The sequence below is a fragment of the Erythrolamprus reginae genome, chromosome Z (genome assembly GCF_031021105.1).
Source record: "Erythrolamprus reginae isolate rEryReg1 chromosome Z, rEryReg1.hap1, whole genome shotgun sequence".
In the NCBI taxonomy this organism is placed as follows: domain Eukaryota; kingdom Metazoa; phylum Chordata; class Lepidosauria; order Squamata; family Dipsadidae; genus Erythrolamprus; species Erythrolamprus reginae.
Window position 1 is genome coordinate 126,020,226 of NC_091963.1, and position 27,647 is coordinate 126,047,872.

General features: G+C 39.2%; 1 protein-coding gene across 1 annotated transcript in view; it reads left to right on the top strand.

Annotated features, from left to right (window-relative positions):
• LOC139154095 (vomeronasal type-2 receptor 26-like) overlaps positions 1–27,026 on the top strand; it is a 33,661-nt gene extending 6,635 nt beyond the window's left edge. Inside the window, exons 3-8 of the mRNA XM_070728525.1 lie at positions 1,887–2,030; positions 2,917–3,205; positions 4,580–5,428; positions 7,942–8,169; positions 23,298–23,424; positions 26,122–27,026. Of these exons, the coding sequence (XP_070584626.1) occupies positions 1,887–2,030; positions 2,917–3,205; positions 4,580–5,428; positions 7,942–8,169; positions 23,298–23,424; positions 26,122–27,026 (2,542 nt within the window). The remainder of the gene's footprint in view (positions 1–1,886; positions 2,031–2,916; positions 3,206–4,579; positions 5,429–7,941; positions 8,170–23,297; positions 23,425–26,121) is intronic.
• The last annotated feature ends 621 nt before the right edge of the window (positions 27,027–27,647 follow it).

Consider the following 27,647-nt stretch of genomic DNA (forward strand, 5'->3'; position numbering starts at 1 on the left):
TACACAAAAGAAACAATATAATAAGATATAAAGATATTCTAAATCCAAATGGGGCTATTAGAACAAGGCTAGAACTAGAAAATCTTGATCAAAAAGTGGAATGGTGGGAATACCTACAGATTCAAACTAAATTTAACAAAGATAAAAATAAAACCGGGATAAGCAAAAATGCCCTGCTAGATAAGCTATGTACAGGCCCCCAAGATCAGCTAATCAAAAATTTTTACTGTTACTTAAACTACAATGAACTGGACAACTTTAGCACAAAAATTAATGTCAAAAAATGGAATTTGGACCTTAAAAATGAGATTAAAGAGGAGTAATGGCAAATACTCTGGAGTAGGAACTATAAATTTACTATTGCCACATCCTATAAAGAAAATCTAGTCAAAATGTTTTACCGATGGCATATTACCCCAATTAAGCTAACCAAATTAAATAATAAACTCTCACCAAATTGTTGGAAATGTCAACAAGAATTGGGCACCTATTTCCACCTATGGTGGCAATGTACAAAAGCCAAATTATATTGGAACAAAATTGGAATTTGGATTGATGAAATACTAAACCTATCACTAGACAAAACCCCTGAATGTTTCTTATTGGGCATAATCAGACAAAATCTATCGAAACCCCAAGTACACTTAATTATTCACTTAACAACAGCAGCAAGACTAACTTATGCGCAGTGGTGGAAAAATGATGAGCTACCCCCAAATGAAGTAATAATTAAAAAAATAATATACTGCGCAGAAATGTCGAAACTGACTATACTAGTTAGAAACGAATCATTGGCTACGTTTAATAATTGTTGGGACCCTTTCTATAATTGGTTAGGAAGAAAAAGCGAGAACAACAGGCTACAAGATTGAAATGTCAGACATAACCTTGAACTGTTACAAATCTGGTAAAAAGCAACTTTTTATCTAATATAATAACAAGAGATTTTATATATATTTGGATATGAACTTTATTATTATCTGTTAATTTCTCTGCAATTTGTTTATTTCAACCTTTGCATTTAACATTCTAGATAAACTATTCGAATAATGGTAATGAGCAAATATAACTGAATCTAGTTTTTGTTTTGAATACAACTCCCCTGTATATTCGCCGATACTTTTATCCTTACTACCTGTTTGAATTTTGTTTGTTTGCTTTGTTTTTTCGTATTTTATGTTTTATGTTTTGTATTGTACTATATGTTGTATTATACGATGTACATGTTTCAATTTTAATAATAAAATTTATTTTTTTTAAAAAAGACATAAAATTATTCCTAAAATGAGAATGACTGTCATAAATTTGGCCTGTTTTTGAATCAAGCCCATATTCATTGGTATTTTCTGTGCCTCACATTTCATTTCACAAACATATTCTTCAATATTTGAGGACTGTTGTCACAATTCAGTCCTGTTGTATGGATAAAATTGGTGATGATACGTTTAGAATTGAGAAGCATATCTATAATTCCACAGAGAAATGGAAATATAGAGATAACACTTTTCTTCCCCTTCTTTTATAATTACCAGTATTAAAATTATTATTATTAACTTTATTTCTTCTCAAAGCCCTAGTCAATAATTTATGTTTATTTGGAAGAATGGGCTGGAAGAGATGATGGGCAGTTTAAATCTTTATATGTTTTTAGAGTTTGGAGAATATGGGATTATTGAAATGATGTGTCAGAATGATTTTTATTCAAAGGTTCAGAACCAAATGGGAGTTATGTGAGGAACAAATACATTTACTTCAAGTTTGCATATTTTTGGAGACTTACAAGCATTACATGGAAGTGATAGAAAACTGGTAAACTGGGCCATGAATTTTTTGATTCTCCTATTATTGCCATATACAATTTATGACGCTCAACCAATAATGTGTAGAATCCAAGATACTACCTCAATTGATCATAAATATTTTGAAGCAGGTGACCTCATTATTGGTGGCATTACTTCATTCATCTTCATAAACATAGCTGTAGAAAGCTTTAAAGAAGCTCCCAAGAAAACTGCTGTTGGTGAAACCCTGTAAGATACTATTATGTTCTTTCTAATATTGTATCAATCTATACAGACTTCTTTTATAAATCTTTTTGTAGTTAATTCCAATTTCTAAGGAAAAGCAATAGTGAAAGTCTGTGTTCCTTAAAGAAAATAGTAGAAATAGAAATAATTATTCAGTCCTTCGTGATTAATAGATTCTACATGTTTCTGCGGATTATAGCATCAACTTCTCCAACTAAATCTCAAAGCAAGTAAAATTGTATTTAACTTTGGAATAATAGTATTAAGTCAGAGATGCAGCATATTTTACATCAATAAATAGAATACAAATAAATATTGCATATGATGATGTATGATGCAGAAAAGAAATGTGTATCTTCGTGAGAAAATAATTAGTAACATTTTATTCTGCTTTGGTAACTTTTTTTTTTTTAGAAATTGTGAATTATTTAAACTAATAAAGGTATTGCACCAAATACATTTTGCTGCTATTATTTTTACAGTAAGCCAACTTTTAGCACATTATAGATCATTTGAAGTGCTTTTTAAGCAACTTACTATAGATATAATTTAAAAAGTTACAATCTATTTGCTATCCAATAACAAGATGATGTTAAGAATATATTTTATAAATTCTGGAAAATCTAGGTATTCTTCTAATAAAATAAAAAGGAAACCAACATAAAAATTCATGGTATCTTCTCTAGTAAAAGAGAAATGTTATTTTAATATCTATTACTATCTGCTAATACTATCTATAAATATCTATCTACAGACTCATGAAAAGCTAATAATAATTTAACTGAATGATAACCAATTTATCAGTTAATATAATTGTAACAGGGCTTAGTTTGACAGCCCTTTTTAGATGTATAATTTCATTTGATTCAGCATCTAATTCCCATTCCAGAGTCCTAATCAAATATTATCAGAATATTTTGACCATGATATTTGCTGTTAAGAAGATCAATGAAGACTTCCATCTCTTACCTAACATCAGCTTGGGCTTCAGAATCTATGAGACTTATGGTGGAGAATACACATATCATGCCACAATGGAACTTTTCTCCAGTCAGAACCAATTCATTCCCAACTACAAGTGCGGCATTCTGAACAAACTTGTATCAGTTGTTGGGACTCTTGATCCTGGAGTTTCCTTTGATATGGAAGATATTTTAGGCACTTTTAAAGTTCCACAGGTAAGAGGCATTGATGACGTTGTCTATACTTTGCTTTGTATTTTCACATAGAGTGAATTGTAAGTTGTTAAGATATATTTATTTTCATATTCATTTTTCTGTGAAGTATATTTAAGAATATGTATTTATCAAAGGATAAAGCAAAGTGATACCAATTTCAGAATTTGACGTGGTAGGTCATTTTGAAAAAAATAACAATTAGTAAGCATTAAGCATTTCATGCTCTGCAGGACCTCTGGATTTCCTCCCATAGAATTTGGTATTGGGATGAACAAAAAAATTATATCAGGTTTGTTGGTTTTACTTATTTGTTTTATTTTGTTATTAGCTTTAAATTCTGCCTTCAATCCACATATTCATAGAGTAACACATAGTGGCTAGGCTGTAAAAGAGTATGATGGGCCCAAATTTACACACTGAGCTCTTTTAGCTAGGATAGACTTGAACTTGGTTCCTCCCATTCCTCATCTACCCTTTAATCAGTGCATTTCTTTGAAGCAGAGCTCATCATGGAAAAATCTGGAACAGAATATAAGGGAATTTGTGGGTGAGGGTGGATTCCATTGCAAAAAAATGGATATGGGGCACATATATGCTGGGAAGCAATATTCCTTGGTGACATAAATCCTTTGTTTTATTTTGTTATTATTATTATTACTGGATCAATACTGCAATACTGCAGGCCACTAAAGCTGACTGCTAGATCTGCAGGTCAGTGGTTCAAATCTCACCACCAGCTCAAGGTTGACTCAGTCTTTCATCCTTCCGAGGGGGGCGGAAATGAGGATCAGGATTGTGGGAGCAATATGCTGGCTCTGTTAAAAAGTGCTATTGCCAACATGTTGTAAGCTGCCCTGAGTCTAAGGAGAAGGGCAGCATAAAAAATAAGTAAGTAAGTAAGTAAGTAAGTAAGTAAGTAAGTAAGTAAGTAAGTACCGTAAGTAAGTAAGCAAATAAGTAAATAAGTAAATAAGTAAATAAGTAAATAAATAAATATACTGAATCTTTAAAAAATTTCAACAGCTTTGGGGAGACTCAAGAAAATAAATTGCAATTTATATTAAAATAAAAAAGAATCTTTGAAATTTCCCTTGTCTGCAGAAAAAAACATTTTAAAAGTCATCTATGGTACTATAAAATAGCATGAACTATCTTCATATAGAAAATTATTTCCATTTTTGATGAAATAATAATATGCAAAGAGGATATTCAGCTGTGCAAATAAAACAGAATTCAACGATTATTTATCCCAAACTACTGCTATAAATATTGCATACCCATAACCATTTTTTCTGTTTTGACATTATGAAGACATTTTAGAACTCTTTATTTGTAGATGCATATTGATTTTGGGTTTTTAAAAAATTTCTATAGATCCTATATAGCCCTCTTCCAAATATGAATGGTAAAACTGATATCCCTTTCTACTACCACATGGTTCCAGGTGAAGACTTTTATTTTAGAGGGATTCTTCAGCTACTTGTTCACTTCAAGTGGACCTGGGTTGGAATTCTTGTGAAAGGTGGTGGAGAAAAATTTGAACAACTGATTTTTTCATGGTTTTCTCTTCATGGTATATGTATTGCTTTCTTAGAGAAGCTGAGAACAATTTATCTTAGTAATGTGGATGACGGCATGAAATGGTTTGTGGAGATATTTCATCATTTCATTAACAGCAAAGCTAATGTTGTGATAATCAAAGATAAATATGTTTTAGAATTGAGAACATTGTTATATCTACCTGAAATGGAAATAGTTTCTATAAAGCCAAAAGGTAAGGTGTGGATTGTGGCTTCCCAAATGGGTCTTGCATCATTCTTTTATCATAAGAGTTGGGACATCCAGGTCCTCCATGGTGCACTCTCCTTTGTAGCTTACACAAACAAAGTTGAAGAATTTCTGCATTTTCTTGAGACAAGAAACTATTTCTCATTCTTTCCTCAAGATGGTTTCATTAAAGATGTATGGGAACATGCATTTGGCTGTGTATTTCCAGACCCATCCAAGAATGATGATCCTGAGGGTATTTGCACCGGGCAAGAGAAACTGGAGAGTCTTCCTTGGGCTTTTTTTGAAATGATGATGACCAGTCATAGTTACAGCATATATAATGCAGTGTATGCTGTGGCATATGCTTTACATGCCATACAAACGGGTCAGCAACTACATACAAGAAGGTTGAGTGGCAGGAAATCTGATCTTCAGGATGTACAGCCATGGCAGGTAATTTTGAAGTAATTAAGTATGCATTCAATCAGTTGAATGAAATGTCAATTGCAGATCAGAAATGACAATGTTTTGTGAATTGAAAGTTAGGAAGTTTATGTTCTTTCTTTATCCCATTTTTTAAAAAAATTCCTGGGGGATTGCTAATCTCACTGTAGTTTCTTCTAGATTAGTTTTCAAGATTCCTTCCCTCTAAATTCTTTCCTGAGTATTCTTCCACAATGCAGTAAAAATAATTCTGCCAAAAACTTTATTAGCCCCAAAGTCATGAATGCAGCTCTTCTATGAAAGAGAAGGAGGGTAAAATTAAGCTTACAATAGAATAGAATAGAATAGAATAGAATATAATTCTTTATTGGCCAAGTGTGATTGGATACACAAGGAATTTATCTTTGGTGCATATGCTCTCAGTGAACATAAAAGAAAATATACATTTTTCAAGAATCATGAGGTACAACACTTGGCGTGCATAAGCGCACCACTGTGCCTACCGTCCCTGTCCTATTGTCTTCTTGTGTTACTTTTTATCATTACTTATTTAATGTTTAATTTGTACAAATTATCACCGTATAATTGTTTGACAAAATAAATAAAATAAAATAAATAAAATGACACTTAATGATTGTCATAGGGGTCAAATAAGCAATCAGGAAACAATATTAATACAAAACTTGAGGATATAATGAACAAGTTACAGTCACAGTCATAAGTGGGAGGAAATGGGTAATAGGAATGATGAGAAAAAACTAGTATTAATAGTAGCGCAGACTTAGTAAATAATTTGACAGTGTTGAGGGAATTATTTGTTTAGCAGAGTGATGGCATTCGGGAAAAAACTATTCTTATGTCTAGTTGTCTTGGTGTGCAGTGCTCTGTAGTGACATTTTGAGGGTAGGAATTGAAACACTTTATGATTTTTCTGAAGTCCTGATTATCCTTTGAAGTCTGTGTTGGTATTGTTGGGTTTCAGAACCAAAAGAGACAGTTATAGAGGTGCAGATGACAGGCTCAATGATTCCTCTGTGGAACCATATCAGCAGCTCCTTGGGCAGTTTGAGGTCCTGAGTTGGTGCAGAACCTACTTAGAGTAATTTTTAGGACTGGTATTTGCATTAGAACATCAGTTAGTGGGAAAGCAGAATTATGAAGAATGAATAAGAATGAGCAGAAGAAAGAAAGAAGGGATGAATTGAAGTTGAGCAAGGGACTGGTTAAAAAAGAGAAAGATTAGAAACAGAAGAGGAAGGAATTATCTGTGATGAATGGATGTTATTGTAGGCTCAAGTGCTTCAGATTTGCCATCCTCACTACTACTCACTAGTAAGTCACTAGCCTTTCCGCTTGGCATAATAAAAAGGAACATCCAAAGTTTGCAGTGCTGAGGTTTTAGAGTGGTCTTTGGTATGATAAAACTTTTTATTTATTTATTTATTTGTTTGTTTGTTTATTTGTTTGTTTGTTTATTTAAGTTGGTAGGGATCTTGTAGGTCATCTACAAGGATCTGCATCCTGAGTCCTTCAGGGTTAGGCATCATAGAAGTCAAATAATAAACTAATAAACTAATAAACTAATAAACTAATCAACTGATAAGCTGATAAACTGATAAACTAATAAACTAATAAATTAAATTATCTTGTCCAACCCCCTGCCCAAGCAGGAGACCTTACACCACTTCGGACAAATGGCAGTCCAATCTCCCCTTGAAAGTCCCTAAGGTTGGAGTGATCACAACCTCCAGGGAAAGTTGTTCCACTGGTTGATCATTCTCACTGGCAGAAAGTTCCTTATTTCCAGGTTAAATATCTCTTTGGTCAGCTTCTTACAGTCTCTCATGCCCTTATCATCTCACGACTCGACTATTGCAACACACTCTACATGAGGTTACCCTTTAAAAGCATTCAGAGATTACAATTGGTCCAGAATGCAGTCATGCAAGCTGTTGTGGGTGTGCCTAGGTACACCCACATTACACCAACACTCCACAAGCTGCACTGGCTTCCAGTCGGTCTCAAGATGCAGTTTAAAGTATTGGTTATCATCTACAAAGTCCTTTGTGGCATAGGACCAAACTACTTACAGAACTGTCTTCTCCTTCATACTTTCCTGTGACGGATTAGAGCTTGCAGGGTTGGCCTTCTCTGGGTCCCATAGGCTAAACAATGACAATTGATGAGACCATGCAGGAGGGCTTTCTCTGTAGTGACTCCAGGTCTCTGGAACTAACCATGGCTCTGCTGGCAGGCCTGGGGCTGCTGAGCATTACCAACTAGCTCCGTCCGAGAAGAAATTAATGTTTTATCTCAGGGGTTTTAACTATATTTTATATTGTTTTTATCTATGTATGCTGTCCAATGTCCATTGAGCAGCTTATAAATTTAATAAATTAAATTAGTACTCCTCTTATGTGTAAACTGGAGTTTCACATAATTCTATATCTTAACTGTGCTCTTCCTCTTACTCTCTCTCCTCTATTCTTTTTACAAATATTTTCAATTATTTCTAAATTTAGCTTCACTTCTTTTTGAAAAGAATGAAATTTAACAACAGCATTGGGGTTCAAATTTCTTTTGATGAGAAAGGGCAACTGGTTACTGGACTGGATATTGAGAACTGGGTCACATTCCCCAATCAGTCTGTCCTTCAAGTGAAAGTGGGGAAATTGGATCCCTGGGCTGCTGAAGGACAAATGCTCACCATTCATGATGAAACTATCACTTGGCCCACAATTTTCAACCAAGTAAGTTCTGGATATAGGTGATTTTGTTTGGGATGATGTATTTCGTCCACCCTTACCAACCATAATTAGAAATAACAACTTTACTGCAAAAAGACACAAGTAGTGAGTGAAACAGGGATTGGGTTCTGAATTCTTCTGCACATCCGCAGTAGTTATGATGATGCTTATGGTGCCACTGAGAGAATCAGCTTGGGGGTATGGCATGCTTGGGTCACTGCCAGTTGCAGTGAACCTGGCCACCACATTACTACCAGTCCAATAGAACCAGTCTGAATCGGGAGGAGCCCATCTCTGGAGTGAAATGGCACCAACTCACAGCATCAGTTGACATGAGTAAATCATTCATGTCATTAAACTGGACATTGCATGACTGCAACATTTAAACTTCTTGCTGGCTTCCCTGTTTATTTCATTTCATATGGCATATGTTTGTTAGGAAAATCTACACTTATAGAGAAGTCCTGATCACCTAATTGTTAATTCATTCAATTTTGTGCCTGCATAGTGTACCATCTGGCTAGTGAGATCAGGTTGATGACATATTCCAGGTCTTTTCCACTGATCTCACCTCCTACATGGGCACATCCAGTGCTGGTGCCCTTATGCAGTTAGTCTTTTCCACTGGAGTAGTACCCATTTAACTACTCACAATAATGCTTTTGAACTGCTGATTGGGCAGGATAGAAGCTAGAAATGAGTGATGGGAGCTCATCTTCTAGAAAATTCTAGAGTGTGCAGAAATGGACAGACTTACAAAAGAAATAAATGATAAAGAAGAATCACAATATTATAAGATATGGAACAAATGGTATAAATGGCTAGATGACAGATGTAAAGAAAGGTTAAGAAAGGTCAATTTCAAAGAAGGTAAAGAAGTTAGAAATGAGCAATGAATTTGGAGAAATGGAATCATATATAAGGAGTGATGTAATATTATGTAGTATAATAGAAACATATATAATGATGGAATTACATGTATAATAAAATGTAAATTGAAAAAGAGGAACAAATGATTTAAAATTGATGCAAATCGATATAGAAATATTGTAAACAAACAGATTATAAAAATCTTTTAAAGAAAATGTTCAATAAAAATTATTATTAAAAAAGAAGAAAAAGAATTTCTGAAAAGAAGTATTATCTAGTCCATTACACAAAATTTTACTAAGTTTCCATAGATATGTTGCAGTAAATTTTAAAGTCATTGGAGATATAGAGATGTAGTTAAAGTACTTCTACATACATTACTCTAATACAGTGTTCCCCAATCTTTATCTTATGTTGTCATGTCATGTCATGTCATGTCATGTCATGTCATGTTATGTTAATTTTCATTTTATTTCATTTCGGGATAGGATAGGATAGGATAACAGAGTTGGAAGGCACCTTTGAGGTCTGCTACTCCAACACCCTGCTTAAGCAGGAAACCCTACACCAATTCAGACAAATGGTTATCCAACATCTTCCTAAAAACTTCCAGTGTTGGAGCATTAAAACTTCTGGAAACAATCCACTGTTTTGTTTTGTTTCATTTCATTTTATTATTTTGTTGTCAGACATTTAATAGATTAACAGAGTTGGAAGGACCTTGCAGGTCATCTAGTCCAACCCCTTGCCCAAGTGGGAGAACATACATCTGTCTCTACTTAGGATCAAACTCACAACCTCCTAATTATGATGACTCAACTTGATATCATCCAGGTAGAGGATGCAGCTGATGGTAGCTAGGTATCTCTATCCAGTCCTTGTGGCATCAGACTGAGGGGCTCAAGTCTATGCAGGACAGTGGTGAGGATAGTGTATCACCTTAGTATATCAATAATATAATTCAAATAATTTAATAATTGGTTCTTGTGGGAGTGAGGAGGGAGAGGAAACTGGGTGATCCCTGCTTGAACTGGCCTCTGCCAGTGGATGCCCTCAGGGAGGCGTGGGCTTGTGCAGACAGGGGCAGAGCCCTTTCTGCTCACCCCCTCCTCAGCATTCCTCTTTCAACACCTGAATGCCAGCAGGTACCTGGCTACTCTGCAGGCCCGAAGAAGACCCAAGTTTGAAAAATAGATTAGATAGAACCCTGCCCCCCATTTTTGTGAAATTTTGTTCATTTTCATCTAGATTAGGCTGCAAAATTTGACTTTTTTGACCATCTTTGGTATTGGGAAACTAATTTGAACATTTCTGAACATAATGATATGAAAATTGAAATGAAAAAATTAATGATTATTTGTTTATTTTGCCCCTCTGGCTGTGTGCAATTATTTCAATTTATAGATAGATTAGCCAGCAAAATCCCTTTTTTCAATTTCATTTTTCATTTGTTTGTGATCAGGGATGTTCACAATAGTGTACTAGTGAAAAAAGTATTTAAAAAACCCACACATTCCAGTAGCTAGAACCAACCTTTTTATACTTTGGGTCTAAAAGGACCCGGAGAAGCACAAGTGTATAATTTTTGCGAACATCATTTTTTCTAATTTCAATTTTCATTTCATTATGGTCAGAATGTTCAAATTAGTATGCCAATGCCAAAGATGGTCAAAAAATTCTAATTTTTTTTTTTTTAGAATAGAATAGAATAGAATTTTTATTGGCCAAGTGTGATTGGACACACAAGGAATTTGTCTTGGTGCATATGCTCTCAACGTACATAAAATAAAATATACATTTGTCAAGAATCATGTGATACAACACTTAATGATTGTCATAGGGGTCAGGCTAATCGAGATAAAAATGAACAAAATTGCACAAAAATGGAGGGGCGAGCTTTTATGAGCAAAATAAACAAATAAGAATTAATTTTTTCACTTCAATTTTCATATCATTGTGTTCAGAAATGTTCAAAGTAGTTTCCCAATACCAAAGATGGTAAAAAAAGGTCAGATTTTGCAGCCTACTCTCGATGAAAATTAACAAAATTTCACAAAAACTGTGGTGGTGGGGTTTGATGAGCAAAATAAACAAATAGGCATTAATTTTTTCACTTCAATTTTTATTTCATTGCGATAAGAAATATTCAAATTAGTATACTAGTGAAAAAAGTATTCAAGAAAACCATTCCAGTAGCTAGAAACAACCTTTTTTTACTCAGGGTCACATATGACCCAGAGGACTCCAAGTGTTCAAAACATATTTTTTTTATTTCGTTATGTTCAGAAATGTTCAAATTAGTATGCCAATGCCAAAGATGGTGAAAAAATTCTGATTTGGCAGGCTATTCTATCTATAAATTGAAAAAAGTGCACACAGCCATGGGGGGGAGGCCCTTTTCTGAGCAAAATAAACAAATGAGCATCAATTTTTTCATTTCAATTTTCATTTCATTATATTCAGAAATGTTCAAATTAGTTTCCCAATACCAAAGATGGTAAAAAGGGCAGATTTTGCAGCCTAATCTAGATGAAAATGAACAAAATTTCACAAAAATGGGGGGTGGGGTTTGATGAGCAAAATAAACAAATAATCATTATTTTTCTCACTTCAATTTTCATTTCATTGTGTTCAGAAATGTTCAAATTAGTATACTAGTGAAAAAAGTATTCAAAAAGACCATTCCAGTAGCTAGAACAAACCTTTTTATACTCCAAGTCTAAAAGGACCCGGAGGGTAACAAGTGTATAGTAAATGCGAGGAGGTACCAGGGTTAAATCATCATAACCAGGTCAGGATGATTGTGCAGGAAGTGTGCTGGCAAAGAAGTGTGCAGCCTTGGGTCAGGAACAGGGCAGGCTAAGCCACTCCAGACCTGGGTAAAGTGAGCAGACATCCCATGTTATGTGGGACAGTCCCGATTTTTAGCGATTTGTCCCATGTCCCACGGCATTCTTAAAAAGTACCACCACTTCCACACTTGAGAATAACACCACTTAATTAAAAACACTAAAGGTGAATTTTCCTATTTAAAAAACCCCAAACTATTTCAGGATTTGTTCCCAGTTTCTGCCTCCCATTTTCTGCAAAGCCTAGCTCTTTAAGTCAAATCTTCCCCCTCCTACAAGTGCGGCCCTTTTAAATGAGAGCAGTAGGCAGGCAGGTGGGCATTGGACATGTGTGACTGAAACCTGGCTGGGCCCAGAGGGAAGAGTTCCTCTCTCGGAAATATGCCCAGCTGGGTTTCAGGGATGGCATCAGCCTCGACCCCAGGGAAGGGGGGGAGTGGCTATTGTAGCCAAGGAGAATCTTCGCCTGCATAGACTCATTGCTCCTGAGTCCCTCCTTGTGAAGTTGGACCTAGGGGTTCAGGTGAGCTTGTTACTCACGTATCTGCCTCCCAGCTGCATATCAACAGTCCTGCCTGTGCTGCTCGAGGAGGTGGCCAGGTTGGCGGTGGAGTTCCCCGGACTTATTGTCCTGAGGGTGCTTGGGGATCTACCAGATTCACTCGTCCACAGCTCGGCGGAGTCTCTTGCTGAGTCCTGGAACAAGGTTGCAGCAGAGGCTCTTGACTGAATTGCGCCACTGCGACCTCTCTGTGGCACTAGATCCCAAAGAGCTGCATGGTTCAACGAGGAACTCTAGGAGTGGAAACGCCAGAAGAGACGTCTAGAGAAGCGATGGAGAAAGAGTAAGTCCGAATCCGATCAAACACTTGTAAGAGCTTTTATTAAGACCTACAAAGTGGCACTCAAGGCAGCAAGATGCGCGTACCATGCCACCATGATTGCATCAGCGGAATCCTGCCCAGCTGCTCTGTTTAGGGTGACCCGCTCCCTTCAAAATCAGGGGGAAGTTAGAGAGCCCTTACAGGAAGTGCCGAGGAATTTAACTTGAAGGGGAAGGATGATCAGGGCTTTATTGCTTAGATGAAATGTTTGGTCTGGGCTCTCACTGGGAAGCAGCATTTCCTTCCAGCAGCCAGCCTGGCTTCTACTCTGCTTTATCTTTGAATAGTTGATTTGAATATGGTATGCCTCATCTATTTCCTGTTTCATTTCCTGTTTGTCCTTTTTAAGTGTTTCAGCTATTATCTTGGCCATCTTCATCCCTATTTTCTACAATATTCTAAAATCTTAAGAAATATGAAGACCTGTCTATTTTCAGATTTATCAGTGAAAGTTCCAGTTATTGTGGGATTTATTCATTTTATGGTCCAGTCTTTCTAGCCTCTTTTCATTCTGTCCTACTTTTGTACCAACTATTTTAATCTGTTCCTCATTTTTTTCACCATACCTTGCATTGTTTCCATGTTATTATTCAATCATAATACAGTATATCCATTTTTAACTCAGTGTGATTTTGCATAATGGCCTCCATCAATTTTAACATTGTTTCTTGAACCATGTTTAATGTTGTGTTCATACCCTGCATAAAGGTTGAACTACTTGCTTTTCCCATTAACATCTCATCAATTGGGTGCTGAGCTGCTGGAAAAGCAGCCCTGCAGCCATAGTTCCCTCTAAGCTGAGCAGTGAGCAATCGCTCACTTAAAAATCATCATCAACTCAGAGTTTTCCAAACCTGCCCAGAAGCCGAGAGGGAAATTTTATTATTATTTCTGTGTCGCCCAGTCCCAAAGGGACTGTCGCTCAGACACTATACTTTTCCACCCACCCCAAAAAATTTTTAGAGAGAACACTGCCTGCAGCCCCAGTAATATTTTGCTTTTTGCCTCCCTTTGTTATTTGTATAGTTGCAGTGTTCGACATTTCTTTTAATATTTTGTTTTTTTTCTAGTATGCTAAAGATCCTATTCCAAATTACCATCCAGAGATCACTAGTAGATCTAACTTAAATCAATTAACCAGAGTTAAATTTCCCTTATATATATTCTTATATATAACAAAAAAATAATAGGTAACAACTTAGTCATTTATTTACTTATCTATATAGCAACTTCTATGAATATAAAATATACATCTTAATTTTTGTAATATATTAAAATATGGAAGTAAACCTTTAGATTATATTAAGTCAAGCTTAAAGATTAAATATAATAATAAAGAGAAAGAGGGAGGAGATATTTCACTATATTATTAAATATCCTTATTCTTCTCTTTGTTCTTATCAGTTGATTATAGGTAGCTCTAATAAGAGGGAAAAAAGAAGAAGAAATAAAAAGAGAAAGGAGAGAAGTAAATAGAGAAATAGAAAGATAGAAAGAAAAATAAAAGATAGAAAGATCCAATAAGAGTATACAATATAAGAAGAAAAATGAGTAAAGATAGAGATACTTAACACAAAAATAAGTATCAAAAGGGAATTGTGGAAATATAAAAGTCCAAGAATTCAATTTCCGTAAGTCCAAAAGTTCAATTTTCAAAGGGAAAAATCCAGTAATTCAAAACGTAAAGGATACCTTGTAACAATCTTGCAGTTGCAGATAGCGTGACGGTAATAGTTTATTAGTCATTTGTATAAGTTCCCTTGAGTTTCTCAGTCTTAATAGCGAAGCACAGTTAATTCAAATTATAGATTTGGATTTGGGATATAAATTATTTCAGCTCCAGTCTCCTTAGATTCTGTTATACCCCTCTCCATCAATGATCCTCTGGATAATTCAGACATCTCTCCTGGCATTTTCAGACATCTCTCCTTCAATGATCTGCTGGATAATTCAGACATCTCTTCTGGCATTTCATCTTGCGGAGCTCCTCGGTAAACCAAGGACCCTTCCCATATCTATTGCCACAGAGGGGTCGCAAATGCACAATTTGGTCCAGAGCCCCTGCTAAGGCCTGATTCCAGGCTATTACCAGGAACTCTGCCGGATTGTGTACAAGTGAGTCAGGTATGACTCCAAGCTTCCTTTGAAACACAGCTGGGTCCATTAGGTGCCTGGATTGGAACCACCTAATTGGTTCCACCTCCCTGCAGTGTGTGATAGGTGTCATAAGTCATAGGTGACTATCCTCCCCCCTAATATCAGATCATGGCTCCACTGCCTGAGAGAAACACTAGGTGGAACATGTCCCCCCCTTGTGAGTCAGACCCTCTACTACCTGAGTCAGGTCCATGGCTATCATGGAAGCCATGAACTCCTGCACCACCTCTGAGGATTCGCTGAGTGATAATACATTGAAGTCCCTCAAGACTATAAGTTTGGGGAACTTGACTGCTGACTTGGCTACCGCCTCAAGAAGCACATACAGATCTGTTGAAATGCAGCTAGGAGGCAGGTACATTAACAACAAGCCCACCTGAACCCTTAAGTCCAATCTCACAAGGAGGGACTCACACCCACACATCTCAGGGGCAGGGATCCTGAGTGGGCTGAGAGTATACCTAACAACAATTCCCATTCCTCCACTCCTTCCCTGGGGTTGTTGCTGATGCAGCACCTGAAACCTAGCTGGACATATCTCAGAGAGGGGAACACCTCCTTTGGGCCCAGCCAGGTCTCAAGCACACATGCCAGGTGTTCCCTCTCCTCCAAGAATAAGTCTCAGAGAAGGGAGGCTTTGGTCATAATTGACCTAGCATTGAGCAGAAGCAGCCTGAGCCCGGGGTTCTGACTTCACTTATCACTGGTACTACAGGATGAGCTAGCTGACTCTAAGGAACCAGAACAAGAAATTGCTTTAATACAGTGAGCTCTAGTTCCCTGAGAATGGCCTATCCCCCAGCTTCCTCTGTACCTGCATCTCCCCACCATAACTGGTATGCTCTGGCTCTCCATCACCCCAGAGATTGCCCCCCCTTCATATCTCGGCATACTTAGTGTCCCATTCATTCCACTCACACCATTCACCTCATCAAACTGGAGGTTACCATCAGGCCCACATCTGTTTCTTTTTCCACATTCGGGGGGGGGGGGGGAGCACTGGCCTTTGCCCCCAGCCTGTCCATTCATCAATTCACTCTCTCAAAAACAGTTACTCACCTTCTAATAGTAAAATAACAGTAATACACTAGATGAGTCACTGTCCTTAAGTGGGACATCTCAGAGGTTTCAAACCATTTTAGTTCTATTTCTTGTTCAGATCCTCATTCCTAAATATTGTCACCTTCAGAGAAAGATTAACCATCATTAAGGATGCTATTGCCACTACCGGGATCACTGTCACTAAGCAGACCACCATCACTAAGTGAGGCAGGTTTCTGATTTTGTATCAATTCTGGGCCTTCTTTGTGCTACATGATATGTGGATCATCATTACTAAACAGATATTGGTCACTAAGTGAGATAGATTCCTAATTTCATCTCAATTCTAGGCCACTCTGGGCCACGAAGTCAGCAGAACTAACTTGAGCATTTAGCCCCATCTTATTTCTTGCCCGTGATCGCCTTTTGGAATATGCTCCCAAATGAATGAATGAATGAATGAATGAATGAATGAATGAATGAATGAATGAACGAATCCTTAAATGAGCCAGAGGTGGATTTCTCCCATATAGAATTGTATAGAAGCAATGGAGGAAGAGTAAGTCTGAATCTGACCGAACACTTGTAAGAGCTTTTATTAAGATCTACAAAGTGGCACTCAAGGCGGCAAGATGCGTGTACCATGCCGCCTTGATTGCATCAGTGGAATCCCGCCCGGCCACCCTGTTTAGGGTGACCCGCTCCCTTCTAAATCAGGGGGGAGTTGGGGAGCCCTTGCAGGGTAGTGCCGAGGAATTTAACTCGTTTTTCACTGATAAAGTCGCTCGGATCCGGGCTGATCTTGACTCCAATTGCATAGCAGTATTGGCTGACAATGAGTCAGTCGAGGTAACTGGGGCTAAACGTCTTTTTCCATCAGTCAGGGAGGAGTTTGACTTGGTGACACCTGATGCAGTGGACAAAGCCATTGGAGCTGTGAGTTCCGCCACCTGTCTACTGGATCCATGTCCCTCTTGGTTGGTTTTGGCCAGCCGAGAGGTGACATGGAGCTGGGCCCAGGAGATTGTCAATGCCTCCTTGGGGAGGGGGTCCTTCCTGGCACCTTATAAGGATGCACTTGTGTGCCCCCTCCTCAAGAAGCCTTCCCTGGACCCAGCCGTGGTCAATAACTATCGTCCAGTCTCCAAACTCCCCTTTATGGGGAAGGTTGTTGAGAAGGTGGTGGCGCTCCAACTCCAACGGTCCTTGGAAGAAGCTGATTATCTAGGCCCTCATCAATTTGGATTCAGGCCCGGCTACAGCATGGAAACTGCTTTGGTCGCGTTGATGGATAATCTCTGGCAGGCCTGGGACAGGGGCTTGTCCTCTGTCCTGGTGCTTCTTGACCTCTCAGCGGCTTTCGATACCATCAACCATGGTATCCTTCTGCACCAGCTGGAGGGGTTGGGAGTGGGAGGCACTGTTCTTCAGTGGTTGTCCTCATACCTCTCCGGTCGGTCGCAGTCGGTGTTAGTGGGGGGTCAAAAGTCGACCTCTAGTTCTCTCCTTTGTGGGGTGCCTCAGGGGTTGGTCCTCTCCCCCCTGCTATTTAATATCTACATGAAACCGCTGGGTGAGATCATCCAAGGGCATGGGGTGAGGTATCATCAATACGCAGATGATACCCAGCTATACATCTCCACCCCACGTCCAGTCAAGGAAGCAGTGGAAGTGATGTACCAGTGCCTGGAGGCTGTCAGGGCCTGGATGGGTGTCAACAAACTCAAACTCAACCCAGACAAGATGGAGTGGCTGTGGGTCTTGCTTCCCAAGGACAATTCTATCTGTCCGTCCATTACCCTGGGGGGGGAAATGTTAACCCCCTCAGAGAGGGTTCGCAACTTGGGCGTCCTCCTCGATCCACAGCTGACATTGGAACATCATCTTTCGGCTGTGGTGAGGAGGGCATTTGCCCAGGTTTGCCTGGTGCACCGGTTGCAGCCCTATTTGGAGAGGGAGTCACTGCTCACAGTCACTCTTGCCCTCATCACCTCGAAGTTCGATTACTGCAAAGCTGTCTACATGGGGCTACCTTTGAAAAGTGTTCGGAAACTTCAGATTGTGCAGAACGCAGCCGCGAGAGCCATCATGGGGCTTTCAAGATTCACCCATGTTTCTTCAACACTCCGTGGCTTGCATTGGCTGCTGATCAGTTTCCGGTCACAATTCAAAGTGTTGGTCATGACCTTTAAAGCCCTACTTGGCATTGGACCAGATTACCTCCGGAACCGCCTGCTACTGCACGAATCCCAGTGACCGATAGGGTCCCGTCGACTAAACAATGTCGTTTGGCGGGCCCCAGGGGGAGAGCCTTCTCTGTGGCAGCCCTGGCCCTCTGGAACCAACTCCCCCCGGAGATTAGAATTTCCCCCACCCTCCCTGTCTTTCGTAAACTACTCAAGACTCATTTATACCGCCAGGCATGGGGGAGTTGAGATATTCCTTCCCCCTAGGCCATTACAAGTTATGCATGGTATGTTTGTGTGTATGTTTGGTTTTTATAAATAAGGGTTTTTAGTTGTTTTATTATTGGATTGTCACATGCTGTTTTTATCATTGTTGTTAGCCGCCCCGAGTCTATGGAGAGGGGCGGCATACAAATCCAATAAATTATTATTAATAATAATAATTATTATTATAGGGTGTAACACTAACAAATGAACGAGATAACCAGGCCAATTTCAAAAGGCTAACTCATACTTGATTTCACAGAAATCTCATCCATTAAATCAGTGTAGGGGAAGACAGTGGCTATTTCAATATAAGGTTATTTGCTGTTATCGATGCTGGTGCTAGCCTTAGGCTTTCATCTGTTAAAGTGGGTGCTTTCACCCAGCTAAGACACTCCTGGAGTGTGACCAACCTCGTGCCACTAACGTCATAGCCTAGTAAGTAAATAATTAGCAGTCAATAAGGTTCCACCCCAACATGACTTGCTCATACCAGACCCCAGATGGCTGCAAGCCTGGCAATCCCACGCAAGTGTGCTCAAGGGCCGACGGGGTCAGGGGATCTTCTCCACCTGCTTTCTAACATCCAAGCTGCTTGGTGGATGGGGGGCAACTCGAAACACCCCAATAAGCATATGGTAAAAAAGGGGAATTAAGAAGCACATGCTGTACACTGTCTGGGGGAGGAATCAGCCAGGGACATCTGCCCAATCTGATCAATCTCTCAGAGGTTTACCTCCACATACTGTTTAGATATTCCCATCATCAGTAACCGCATCTTGTGGGTGAGGGGAGACCTTTTCTATACAGGTTGCCTCACCTAGGCATTGAAGGATGTTAGGACCATGTGCGAGGTCCTGGAAGGACATGGTTCCTGATTAATAGAGCCAAGAGCCAACTAGTCCCCTACATGAGACTGACACATCTAGGAGCCATCATAGACTCCATGGAAGGCATAACTTGCCTATCTGAGGAACCGAGGGTTAGTCCATTAGAATCGGTTGCAGTCATGAAAGACTTGTCTACCTTGCAACTACAAACCCTAGCCTCTCTCCTAGGGAAAATGATTTCTGCTATTCACATTGTTCCCTGGGCGAATCTCCACTCTGGGGATCTCCAGTGGTTTCTTCTCCCCTTCTAGTGAGCAGGAAAGTCTGAGTGTCACTGGAGTGCTAGAACTCTCAGCCAATCAACAAAGGGACCTGATTCATAGAACCTCAAGAAGAAATGCTCACAATAAATGCAAGTACTCTGGGTTTTGGGAGCTCACCTGGGAAATGAGGTGGCCCAGGGCAACTGGTCCTTAGAGGTGGTGGAGTGCAGCATTAACCTCCTAGAATTGCGGGCAGTCACCCTGGCTCTTGAATACTTCGAACAGCACTGGTGGGGCCACCACGTACTGATATTGATGCACAATGTACACCCAAGGCCCATAGTGTCCAGACAGTTGAGGACGGGGGGCATGAAAATAGGTGAAAAAACACCTATAACCCATTATGGCAGAGCATATTTCAGGGGTAGACAACATCAGGGTGGACTGCCTCAGTTGCCATAACATTTATCAGCCAGAGTGGCCTCTGCACCTGAGGGTGTTCAGACAATTGACATCTCAGTTTGAGTGACTGGTGATATACCTATATACCAGACAACACACAGTTATTCCATTATCACCAAGGCCAACATAAACAGGCAAGGGTGTACTGTGTCCAAACAACTAAGAGACAAAGCCATGTCTCTGGGTCTATGGGCAGAAGCCCACATCCTTTCCATCATGGCAGAACACATTTCAGAGGTAGACCGTGTCACAGAAGATTGGCTCAGTTGTCACAACATCGACCAAGCAGAGGGGTCTCTGCACCTGAGGACATTCAGACATCTGATCTCTTGGTTTGGGAGACCAGTAATAGATCTATTCACCACCCCCTACAATGCTCAGTTGCTCAGGTTCTGGACAAGGTTCAAGATTCTGGGTGCTGAGGGGATTGATGCCCTCTGTTTCCCCTACCTGAGGAGACTACTATACACATTCCTCCCCTTCCAGTCATACCCAGATTAGTAGGGAAGGTAATATAGGAGCAGGCAGAGACCCTAGTGCTGGCTGACTAGCCCAGGAGGTTCATGGACCTAGCGTGACTCTCCATAGTTCCACCTTGGAAAATCCCAGCAACAGAATGGTTGCTATCACAAGGGTCCATCCAGCACCCAGATCCAGGCTGGTTGCAATAACTGCTTGGTGCTTGAGCAGTTCACTCTGAGATCGTGAAATCATGCTAGCTGTTAGAAGACCTTGCACCAAATGCATGTACTCCTCCACCTGGAGTAGCTTCTGCAGGGGGTTGCTCAGTCTTCTCTGGAACTTTCCATAATAGACATATTCAGGTTCCTGAAATGGGACCTATAACTAGGTCTATCCATCAACTCATTATGGCTCCAGGTGATGGCACTACCTATAATCCTGAAGTCCCTGGAATCAATGGCAGGGCATGATCTAATCAAACAATTCTTCTAGGGGGTATCTGAACTATGCCCCTGGTAGTGCACAGGTTTTCATCTTGGGACCTGGCCCTGGTTGTCAATGCTCTCATCACGGATCAATTACAACCATTGGAATCTCTTCCTATCATGATGGCATTCCTAGTTGCTATCACTTTGGCTCACAGAATATTGGAACTAGCTGCTCTTTCTATCAAGAGAGACCAGTGCACCTTCTACCTAGATAGGGTAGTCTGTCAACTGGACCCCACATTCAGTCCAAAGGTAGACTCCATTTTTCATAGTAAGCAAGATATGGCTCTTTCCACATTCTACGAGAATCCGAGGACAGAGTAGGAATTGACATGACACAAACTAGACATAAGAAAGGCTTTGTAAACTTACATACACAGGATGAACCTGGTCTGAAAATTGAAAGCACTGTTCCTTTCCCTTAAACTGGCTGTGCTCAGCCATAAGGTCTCCTTGACCATAGTGGGCAGTTGTCTATGAAGGACTCTTTCCTTGGCATATCAAATGGCAGGGTTTCCACCCCTCCCCAGGGATCACTGCCCACTCAACCCGTAGCGCTGCCACATTGGCTGACTGGTATACCAGGGTCTCCATTGAGGAGATTCGTAAGGGAGCAGCATGGGAGTTTCTGGTCCCTTTCATTAGACATTACAAGATAGAGGCTTATGTTTCTGAGGACCCAGGCTTTGGCCATGGGGTACTGCAGCAGATTATACTAGCAAAAGGTCCCAAATAGGCCCAGGTACCCCGCCCATATAAAAGGGTCTAACTTTGGTTTGTCCCACACACTTGGAGTCTAGCTCCACCCTTCTTGGAGAAGGGGCATTGGTATACCCTGATACACCCTTTCTCAATGGGTGGAGCTAGCCGCTAAGGCCTGCTCTGAAAACAGGCCTGTGGTTGAGAAAATAGAGATATTCAATGACAATACACACATAGCAGAATAGCACACAGAATCTTCATTGCCTTCGTCAAAAAAGGGGGAACAATGGAGGCTAATTATTTTTAAAGCTTATGATTCAGTCCTAACATGTCACTAGGCGGTCTTAACCCACACACCTGGAGGCTAGCTCCACCCCTTGAGAAAGGGCGCCCCTTCTCCCCTCTCACCGCCATGAATTGGAAATGGAAAATATTGGTTTTCAGTGAAAATATTGCAAATTTTGGTGACATGATTACAGGATTTTGTAAAGATCTGTTATTGTGGGCCAATTGCTGAATGCATGAATGCAGTCATATGATATTAAGGGCTGCTTGGCAATACTCTGGAATTGGATTACAACAACATTTTGAGGTGTCGGTCATAACTTTGATTGGAAATTGATTGCCAAAAATCAAGAACTTCCTGTATTTAAAATATCTAATCGCCCAAAGTGTAAAAGATTACATGTCCAGAAAAAAGACTTTGATTAAACTGAGTACATAGAAACATAGAAGTGTGATGGCAGAAAAAGACCTCATGGTCCATCTAGTCTGCCCTTATATTATTTTCTGTATTTTATCTTAGGATGGATATATGTTTATCCCAGGCATGATTAAATTCAGTTACTGTGGATTTATCTACCACATCTGCTGGAAGTTTGTTCCAAGGATCTACTACTCTTTCAGTAAAATAATATTTTCTCATGTTGCTTTTGATCTTTCCCCCAACTAACTTCAGATTGTGTCCCCTTGTTCTTGTGTTCACTTTCCTATTAAAAACACTTCCCTCCTGGACCTTATTTAACCCTTTAATATATTTAAATGTTTCCATCATGTCCCCCCTTTTCCTTCTGTTGTCCAGACTATACAGATTGACTTCATTAAGTCTTTCCTGATACGTTTTATGCTTAAGACCTTCCACCATTCTTGTAGCCCGTCTTTGGACCCATTCAATTTTGTCAATATCTTTTTGTAGGTGAGGTCTCCAGAACTGAACACAGTATTCCAAATGTGGTCTCACCAGCATTCTATATAGCGGGATCATAATCTCCCTCTTCCTGCTTGTTATACCTCTAGCTATGCAGCCAAGAATCCTACTTGCTTTCCCTACCGCCTGACTGCACTGTTCACCAATTTTAAGACTGTCAGAAATCACATGAAAATACCATGAAAATAATTCAGCATGGGACATTCTTTAAGCCAAAACTATTTCTCAGTTTAGGGAAAAAAATGTAATCAGTAAAATAAAACAAAAAATGAAGATTGATTTTGTGGTGGTGGTGGTGGTGATGATGATGATGATGATGATGAAATTGATGATGAAGAAGAAAAGAACTGAAGGTAGAATTAGCATCATTATTTGCCAAACATTAAAATCCAATTATTTTTCTATCTATTTTTCCAAGTACCTGAATGAATGTTAACATTTTCCTTTTTATTTCACTTATTGCTAGAGGATTCCTATTTCAATTTGTACTGAGAGCTGCCTCCCTGGGTATTTCAAAAGAAAACAGAAAGGAAAGCCATTTTGCTGTTATGATTGTCATCCATGTCCCAAAGAGAAAATGTCAAGCCAGAAAGGTAAGAAGCTTCATGAATCACGTTTTGTTATAACTGCACAGAAATCTGAGTTGTAATTGCTGTAGTTGTATTTTCACATCTCTTAGCAAATTGAAGGACTCATATTTTTAGGACAATTCTTCCAATTGGACGACTTTGAGCAAAAAATTAAAAATTGGCTCTGGTTTAACAAAAGAAAAAGCGAAGCAGCAAATATAATTTATTAAAATAATATTTTAATTTCTCTTACACTGGTGTAAACTTCTCATTTCTATAACTGTGTATTATTTCATATCTATGTCAATCAATATATACACATACATATACATATATGTATACATATACGTATACATATATGTATACATATACATATACACATACACATACATATACATACATACACACACATCAAGAATTGTCCTAAAAATGCAAGTTCCAGATATATTTATAAATAAAGGGGCAAGAGCCATCATGCTCTCCGCAACATTTAAAATTTATTTAAAACTACTAAAATTACTTAGCTTAGGGAAAGAAGCAACAGCAATTCCATTTGTTAGCATGACTAAGATGGAAACAACAAAGCTAATTGCAGAAGGGAAGGAAGGGTGGGCCTATGGCAAAGGAAATAAGCAAATTGATCAGCATTATATAAGATCAACTATATATTCAATAGGGATTTTAATACTAACTTTCCGGAGATCGCAATGGCTGTTGCCCCCCCTTCCACTCTCCTTATTTATATATTGGATTTATTTGCCACCGCTCTCCACAGGCTCAGGGCGGCTTTGGTGCATATTGTCTTTGGTGCATATGCTCTCAGTGTACATAAAAAAAAAAGGATAATTTATCAAGAATCATGAGGTACAATACTTAATGATTGCCATAGTGGTCAAGTAAGCAATGACGAAACAATCAATATTAATAAAAGTCTTAAGAATACAAGCAATGAGTTATGGTCATACAATCATAAGTGGGAGGAAATGGGTGATAGGAATGATGAGAAAAAACTAGTAGTAATAGTAGTGCAGACTTAGTAAATAGTTTGACAGTGTTGAGGGAATTATTTGTTTAACAGAGTCATTCGGGAAAAAAGTGTTCTTGTGTCTAGTTGTTTTGGTGTGAGTGTTCTGTAGCGACATTTTGAAGGTAGGAGTTGAAAAAGTTTATGTCCAGGATGCGAGGGGCCAGTAAATATTTTCACAGCAATCTTTTTGACTCGTGCAGTATACCAGTCCTCAATGGAAGGCAGGTTGGCAAAAATTGATTTTTCTGCAGTTCTGATTATCCTCTGAAAGTCTGTGTTGGTCTTGTTGGGTTGCAGAATCAAACCAGACAGTTATAGAGGTGCAGATGACAGACTCAATGATTCCTCTGTAGAACTGTATCAGCAGCTCCTTGGGCAGATTGAGCTTCCTGAGTTGGCACAGAATGAACATTTTTTGTAATGCTTTTTTGATGACATTTTTGTTGTTAGGTGACCATTTTAGGTCTTGAGATATGATAGAACCTAGAAATTTGAAGGTCTCTACTGTTGATACTGTGTTGGCTAGTATTGCGAGAGGTGATAGGATGGGAGGATTTCTCCTAAAGTCTAACACAATTTCTACAGTTTTGAGTGTGTTCAGTTCTAGACAGTTCGGTGACACCACGAGGCTAGTTGGTCAGCCTCCCATCTGTATGTGGTTTCATCGTTCTCTTGAATGAGACCAATCACTGTTGTACCGTCTGCAAACTTCAGTAGTTTAACAGATGGTTCATTTGGGATGTAGTCTTTGGAGTATAGAAAGAAGAGAAGTGGTGAGACTACATAGCCTTGGGGGGGAGGGCTGTGCTAATTGTACAGGTATCTGATGTGATTTTGCCTAGGCTCACCTGTTGCTTCCTGTCTCTTAGGAAGCTTGTGATCCACTGATAAGTGTGTTCAGGCATCGCTAGCTGATTTAGTTAAAAGAATGTCCAGTATGATTGTATTGAATGCTGAACTAAAGTCTACAAAAAGGACCCTAACATAGGTCTTTGGAAATTCAAGATGTTATAGGATGTAGTGCAGAGCCATATTTAACAGCATCATCTGTCGATCTCTTTGCTTGGTATGCAAATTGCAGAGGTTCTAACAATGGATACTTGATGGTTTTCAAGTGGGACATCATTAGCCTTTCAAAGTTTTCATAACTTCAGATATTAGAGCAACTGGTATGTAGTCATTCAGTTGCTTGATGGAGAGCTTCTTTGGCACTGGGTTGATAATAGAGTGTTTGAAGCAGGAAGGAACATAGCACATCCCTAGTGATTTGTTGAAGATTTGGGTGAAGATGGGGGCCAATTGGTCAGCACAGACTTTTAAGCCAGAAGGAGTTATCTTGTCTGGGCCTGGTGCTTTTCCAGGCTTCTGTCTGTGAAATACATCTTGCAGTTCCTTTTCTGTGATCACCAGTGGTTGTAAACCCAATGGGATGGGTTCAGTTGTAGAAGATTTGGCTATTGTGGTGTGTCTGGGATGGAAGTTGTGGAGATAGATGGCTGTAGTTTCTTTTCAAACCTGCAGTAGAACACATTCAGGTCATCAGCCTGTTGCTGATTTCCTTCAGCTTGGGAAGGTAGTTTGCTGTAGCCGGTGATGTTTTTGAGAGTTTTCCACAAGTTTGCTGATTCATTTGTTGAGAATTGATTCTTTAGCTTTTCAGAGCCTTTCATTACATATTTAAATTTAAATTTCAGACATGAATGACTGTTCCAAATGCCCAGAAGGTAAATATCCGAATAAGAACCAAGATTCATGTCTTCTCAAGATAATTTCATTCTTATCCTATGAGGAACCAATGGGAATAAATCTAATGATTCTGGCAAATTTCTTTTGTCTTTGCACAATTGTGGTGCTAGCAACATTTTTGAGATATCATCATACTCCCATCGTCAAAGCCAACAATAGAAATCTTACCTATGTTCTACTCATCTCCCTGCTCCTCTGCTTTCTTTGCTCACAGCAGTTCCTTGTTGCACCCGGAAATATAATATGTCTTTTTCGACAAGTTAGCTTTGGCATTGTCTTCTCAGTGGCTGTGTCTTCTGTGCTAGGAAAAACCATCACTGTAGTTCTGGCTTTCATGGCCACCAAGCCAGGATCCAGGATGAGGAACTGGGTGGGAAGAGGACTGGCCAGTTCCATTGTTCTTTCTGGCTCCCTGATTCAAGCAGCCATCTGTATAGCGTGGCTGTTCACATTTCCTCCTTTCCCTGATATTGACACCCATTCAGAAATTGAGGAAATCATACTCCAGTGCAATGAAGGCTCAGCTACCATGTTCTATTGTGTATTGGGCTACATGGGCTTTCTGGCAGTTGCCAGTTTCACAGTAGCTTTTTTCTCCAGGAATCTCCCCAGCAGTTTCAATGAGGCCAAATGTCTCACATTCAGCATGCTGATCTTCTGCAGTGTGTGGGTCTCTTTTGTTCCATCCTACCTGAGCACCAAAGGCAAATACATGGTAGCTGTGGAGGTTTTCTCCATTTTGGCCTCCAGTGCAGGGCTGCTTGTCTGCATATATTTCCCCAAATGTTTCATAATTATTTTTAGACCAGAGCTAAACAACAGGGAGCAACTCATTAAGAGAAGGAGTTTGTAATATATGAACTAAACTCCTCTATAATTATTTCCTTATTTTAGAAGTGTTTGTTTAAAGCTCTAGTAAATTTGCCTGTGATTTTGAAGAGATAAAAATGTTTGGGTGAGTTTCTGATGCAGGAGCAAAGCTCAGTGAAATTATCCCTCATTTAGTATTAGCTGAAAATATGTCATATTATGAGGCTATGATTCTCTTTAATTTTGCAAATTGGAATTTAGGGATCAATGTATTTAATTCATTCTGTTAAATAATTAAGATTTAATTGGGGAACACTGCACACACTCACACATGGGGAGAAAGGGGGGAGCAGGAGAGAGGAGGAGCTAACAAATTATTTCTATATTTTCCATAGTCTATAATGGGAAAACATGAAAATGCCTGTCCTGCATTTTATTTTATTTTTTGAGAGACAATTTAACGGGATTAGGGACATAAGTTACCTGTCTGTTAACTAAAGGATGGATTGCAAATAGATATACTTAGGGGAAGGTTAATAGGGAGAAAAGGAAGTAGAGAAGGAAGGGAAGAAGGGGAAAGGAGGGGGAAACAGGTGGGTTATTAAAGCATAAAAGGTGCAAATTAAGACATGGGTGTATGTTATATCAAATAGAAATGTATATT